The sequence below is a fragment of the Chiloscyllium plagiosum genome, chromosome 9, assembly GCF_004010195.1.
Source record: "Chiloscyllium plagiosum isolate BGI_BamShark_2017 chromosome 9, ASM401019v2, whole genome shotgun sequence".
NCBI lineage: Eukaryota > Metazoa > Chordata > Chondrichthyes > Orectolobiformes > Hemiscylliidae > Chiloscyllium > Chiloscyllium plagiosum.
Window position 1 is genome coordinate 78,814,474 of NC_057718.1, and position 6,000 is coordinate 78,820,473.

The 6,000-nt window shown below is 39.6% G+C and overlaps 1 protein-coding gene across 3 annotated transcripts in view; it reads right to left on the reverse strand.

Moving 5' to 3' along the window:
• The window catches only part of LOC122552973 (plasminogen-like), a 119,312-nt gene that overhangs the window by 58,543 nt on the left and 54,769 nt on the right, over positions 1–6,000 (reverse strand). For all 3 annotated transcript variants that reach the window (XM_043696296.1, XM_043696297.1, XM_043696298.1), the window contains one exon: positions 1,397–1,515. In XM_043696296.1, coding sequence (XP_043552231.1) covers positions 1,397–1,515 — 119 coding nt within the window. The remainder of the gene's footprint in view (positions 1–1,396; positions 1,516–6,000) is intronic.

Below are 6,000 nucleotides of genomic sequence, written 5' to 3' on the forward strand. Positions count from 1 at the left end.
TTTCCCTAACTGTGTAACAAATAATAGGGTGCCGGAGCAAAAACAGTGTGTAACACAACTTGGACAAACTGTGACGATGCTGTTCCTTTAACAAGCTTGTGTTTGTCTTTGGTTTTTATTCAGAAGTGTTGTACGAGGCAGAGTTGATCTGGCTTGATCTACTTGAAGAAGCTTTTAAGTTTAAAAAGACATTTGTACAATGGAAGTTCTCTCAGCTCAGCTTTTCTCTGGTTTGGTTTGGTTGGGTTTTAGCAGTCTGGCCGTTCAGAGCAAGCAGTCAGTCAGTCAGTTTTGAGGCAGTTGGTCAAAGAAAGAGCTACATAGGAGAAGGTGTTCTCTGCTGAATCTTTCTGCCATCTCTTGCTCTCATGTTTGGTTTTTCCTTTTCTACCAAGGGATGTTTATGGGATTGTTGCAAGTATTTGGAACAACATCACTCAGTTGCGATAGATTTGATGGAGTTTTTAACTAGTTAAGCTATTCTATATTCTGTTCGCTTTTGTATGTGTTTCATTTGGTAATCTTGCAAATAAAATCTGTTTTGTTTAAAGCTAAGTGGTTGGGCCAGCTGCATCACTCCTGGAATATCCACCATACACCTGCTTAAAACAACTAGAAACATTAGGGTCTGGGCTACTTTCTTAAATGTTTTGAGGGGGTCTAGCCTGGACCATAACTGGGAAATTCCATGGAAAATTCCTTTTATGTATTAATTTCCCACATTTTATCCTCAGTAGTGAAAAGATAATACCCATTGTTGACTTCAAAGTTTTACTAATCATTTCATTTCTCCTAATGTTAATCTGAACCAACTTTATGTTAAGGAAATCTTGAGGCACTGAGCTACAGTGATAGCATCAAATAGGATAAGCAGAAATTTTCACAACAGAATTCAGAAATTTTCATTGGCTTGATTTGATTGCTCATGCATCACACCAAAAAAAGTGTATCAGACATTTAATTATCATTTCTTTTGGGACATTAAATCAGTAGTAACAAAAAATAATTTAATGGAATTGAACAACAGGTGGTTTCTGAAGAAACAGTAGAGGAATCATTGGTTTTGACATTTATTAGAGCATGGTTTCAGAATGGAGGTGAGGAGGGCAGCGTACCCATTTTGAACTATTGTGAACTAAAGTACTACCATAGAATCTTTAATGTTCACCTGAGGGGGCCCAAAGTTCAATATCTCATTTGACAACAACATCTTCAACAATCTAGCACTTTGTTCAGTATTTCAGTAAATATGGAACAGTACAAGTCAATAGAAGGAAACTTGCACCTATTAAACTGGTTCAGATCAAATTACCATGTCCTAAAAGTAAAATAACAGTATGCTAATTCACCTTGAAGCCAAATCCTCAAGAACCCACGAAGAAAATGAAAAACTTACTACAACGTGGAACATTGCAGAATGCCCATCGCTTTTGGGTATCAGTTGTAAAACACCATGGCCTGGGTTCTCCATCAGGATTACGACAGTAGTTCTCCTCGAAATATTTATCTGGAAAACTGAAGGTCCTTACTTTTATTTCCAGTGAGAAAACCTTGCTAGTGAATAGCAATGTGTCTATGAGGCTTGCACTATGCGTTCAGGAAAATGCTGTTTACAGAAATGTATTAATTTTAAATATTGCTCACAATAACTACAGCTTGGACTTTATACAGGCCTTTTACACAAAATATCCCAAAGTGTCCGTCAGACGATTATCAGAAAATAATTGATGCCGAGTCACAAGGATAGGCAGTATTAGGACATGTGAGCAAATGCCTGGTCAAACTGTTAGCTTACAGAGTGTCTTAAGGGAGGTCAGACAGGAAAAAGCTAAAAATCTGAATAACTAAAGGTGTGATTGTTCAGGAAATATTAGTCTCGTTTGTGCAGGAGCCAGAAATGGTTGAGAGTTGTAAGGCTGGAAGAGATAATGTAGAAACAGAAATGGAGATATTTAAATACATGAATAAGAATTTTAAAGTAGTAGGCATGCAACCATATTGACAATGGTAGTGTAACATAATGTCCTGCATCATTTTATATACACATGACAGGCTAGTTAGCAATTGCAGCTATATTTTGAACAAAGTTCTCACACAATAATATTTCTAACCATTAAGAATTAATTAAACAAGTATTCCTGATTTCTAAGAATGCAAATTGTGATGAGCTTTAACTCAGAAACAGTGCAGAGAGAAAAAAATAACAATTTCTTTAAAATCTCCAGGGAATCTCAAATTGTTTGTCATAACATTTTTAAAAAGACCTCTAGGAATTTGGATCAATTCTAAAGGGTTGCATTATATTTTTCTTATTATAATAAAAAAGTCTGCTCCAGCCATGACCAAGAAGCAATATCCACAGAAGGAAGATAAGAGCAGATTTCCTGTGGCTGGCAAGCACAAGGTAGAGGTGTAAGCAGGAGGGGATCATCACACAGGAATGAGCTGCGAGAGCAAGTGGTAGATGTGGATACAAATGTTACAGTTAAATAGGTACATTTGGATAGGTACATGGATAAGAAAGGTTTGGAGGGATCTGGGCCAAACACAGGTATACAGGATTAGTTCAGTATAGGAAACCTGGTCAGCATGGATGTGTTGGGCTGAACGGCCAGTTTCCATACTTTAAGACTCACAAACTTGATTGAGTTTTTTGAAGAAGTAGCAAAGAGGATTAATGAGGGCAGAGCAATGGACATGATCTACATGGAGGAGAAAGTGAGGTCTGCAGATGCTGGAGATCAAAGTTGAAACTTTATTGCTGGAACAGCACTGAACAGCCAGTTTCCATACTTTAAGACTCACAAACTTGATTGAGGTTTTTGAAGAAGTAGCAAAGAGGATTAATGAGGGCAGAGCAATGGACATGATCTACATGGACTTCAGTATAGCACTCAACAAGATTCCTCATGGTAGACTGGTTAGCAAAGTTGGATCACACAGAATACATGGAATATATCCTTGGTGCTGGGGTCTGTTTGGAGGTGGCGGAAGTGATCTACATGGACTTCAGTATAGCACTCAACAAGATTCCTCATGGTAGACTGGTTAGCAAAGTTGGATCACACAGAATACATGGAGATCTAGCTATTTGGATACAGAAGTTAGGCTTTAGGGCGGTGGTGGAGGGTTGCTTTTTAGACTGGAGGCCTGTGACCAGCAGTATGCCACAAGGATCGGTGCTGGGTCCACTGCGTTTCATCATTTATATAAATGATTTGGATGTGAGCATAGGAGATATGGTTAGTAAGTTTGCAGATGACACCAAAATTGGAGGCCTATAAGACAGCAAAGAAGGTTACCTCAGAGTACAGTGGGATCTTGATCAGATGGACCAATGGGCCTAGAAGCGGCAGATGGCGTTTAATTTAGATAAATATGAGGTGCTGCATTTTGGAAAAGCAGCTTAGGGCAGGGCTTATACACTTAATGGTAAGGTCCTGGGGAGTGTTGCTGAACAAAAAGATCTTGGAGTGCAGGTTCACAGTTCTTTGAAAGTGGAGTCACAGGTAGATAGGATAGTGAAGAAGGCATTTGGTATGCTTGCCTTTATTGGTCAGTGCATTGAGTTCAGGAATTGGGAAGTAATGTTGCAACCGTACTGGTTAGGCCACTTCTGGAATATTGTGTTCAATTCTGGTCTCCCTGATATAGGAAGGATGTTGTGAAAATTGAAAGGGTTCAGATAAAACTTACAAGTAGGTTGTCAGGGTTGGATGGTTTGACCTACAGGGAGAGGCAGAATAGGTTGGGGCTGTTTTCCCCAGAGACTGAGGGGTGACCTTATAGAGATTTATAAAATCATGACGGGCATGGATAGGATAAATAGACAAGGTCTTTTTCCTGGGGTTGGGGAGTCCAGAACTAGATAGCATAGGTTTAGGGTGAGAGGAGAAAGATTTAAAAGGCTCCTAAGGGGCAACTTTTTCACACAGATGGTTGTGCGTACATGGAATGAGCTGCCAGAGGAAGTGGTGGAGGTGGTACAGTTACAACATTTAAAAGGCATCTGGATGGGTATATGAATAGAAAGGGTTTAATGGGATATGGGCCAAATACTGGCAAATAGGTTTAGATTTATTTAGGATATCTGGTCGGCATGAACGAGTTGGACCAAAGGGTCTGTTTCTGTGCTGTATATCTCTGTGACTCTCAGACTCTATGACTACACAGATGCAGATACAAAAAGGTGTTGTAGCAGGACAGAGTAAGCAACTGAATCCTAATAGGTGTGAATTCCTTAGACATGCCAAAGAACTGAGTGTTCGAATCAGAGGATCAGATTGCATATTGAGAATGGTTATTTGTTTTTTTGAAAATCAATTCTGAAAGCTATACTATCAGGTCCGATGTGACCTTAGTGAAAGTAGGTTCATAGATGTGAGCCTTGCTGGTGATATCTGGAGGCATGGCAGTCAACCTGGAACTCCATTAACAAACATGTGGAGTTAGACCCCATATACCAACCACGAAGAAACAAAACTGGAAATAATACTACCTACCTCAGCAAACCAGGACACATAAATAGCAAACGGGATAGAACACCAATGCTTCACCAGAGGTGCACTGACGATATTACCTAGTATGGTGACAAAATGACTGCAAACAAATTTATCAGCTCAGCAACCAAGTCAACAATCTCATCCACAACCTGAGCTACAAATCTTCTCAAGAACTTTGACTATTAAAAGATAAATTTACATTTCCATCTGAATTATCATTTACATGGTATTGCAAATGTAATTAAAGTAAATCTGCAAAAGTGAAATATTGTTTGAAGGTCATTGAGTAAATTTAGTTGTTTTGGTTTACGGTTCCTGCATTGGGATTGCAACAAAATATTATCATTAATTCACTTCTTTATCTAATTTACAATCTTAAAATGGAAATATGATGAGGACTGTTTAAAAGTAGACTAAAGTAAATTAGATTAATGTAATTGTTGGGAATGGAGTTGGTTTGAGTTGAGTCAGTGAACAGTCAAGGATAGCACTCCCACCATCCCCTCAATAAGCTCACCCTCAAAATTTCCTGTGGTCCCATTTTGAGTTGTAATTGATACAAGCAATCTAGGATCAATCTGCATCTCTCATTCCTGCTGTTGTCCCATATCCGTCCCATTGCTGCAAAAGTCCTTCCATTACATTTCTTCCTGATCCCTCTGCTGCAGTAGTCCAGCTCCACCACAGATGCTGTCAAAATCGTCTCTCAAACATTCCTCATCTTCACTCTTTGCTTGCGTCCAGCACAACTCTGGCAAATCCCTTGCTAAGAAACATTTTTTTTTTACAAAACAGAATGTGGACTTCACTTAAAGTCAATATTTGTTGTCCATTCCTCATTATTCCCTTGAACTGCTAGGCCACTTTGGAAGCCAGTTAAAAGTTATTTTGTGTATAAGATCATGCTTACAGATGAGGTAAAAAAAAGCAACCTTCTGTCTCTAAAGGGGAATTTGTGAACTAGCTGCCTATTTTAAAATGGGTCACTGACAGTTTCATAGTCCCCTTGCTGAGCTTAGATTTATTAATTGAATTTAAATCTCATCAACTAGTATGGTAAGATTTGAACCTGTTCAAAGTTTGTGAGAAGATTTGTAGCTCGGGTGCTCGTTGCTGTGGTTCTGTTCGCCGAGCTGGAAGTTTTTGTTGCAAACGTTTCGTCCCCTGCCTAGGTGACATCCTCAGTGCTTGGGAACCTCCTGTGAAGCACTTCTGTCGTGTTTCCTCCGGCATTTATAGTGGTCTGTCCCTGCCGCTTCCGGTTGTCAGTTTCAGCTGTCCGCTGTAGTGGCCGGTATATTGGGTCCAGGTCGATGTGTTTGTTGATGGAGTTTGTGGATGAGTGCCATGCTTCTAGGAATTCCCTGGCTGTTCTTTGTTTGGCTTGCCCTATAATGGTAGTGTTGTCCCAGTCAAATTCATGTTGCTTCTCGTCTGTGTGTGTGGCTACTAAGGATAGCTGGTCGTGGCGTTTAGTGGCTAGTTGATGTTCATGGAT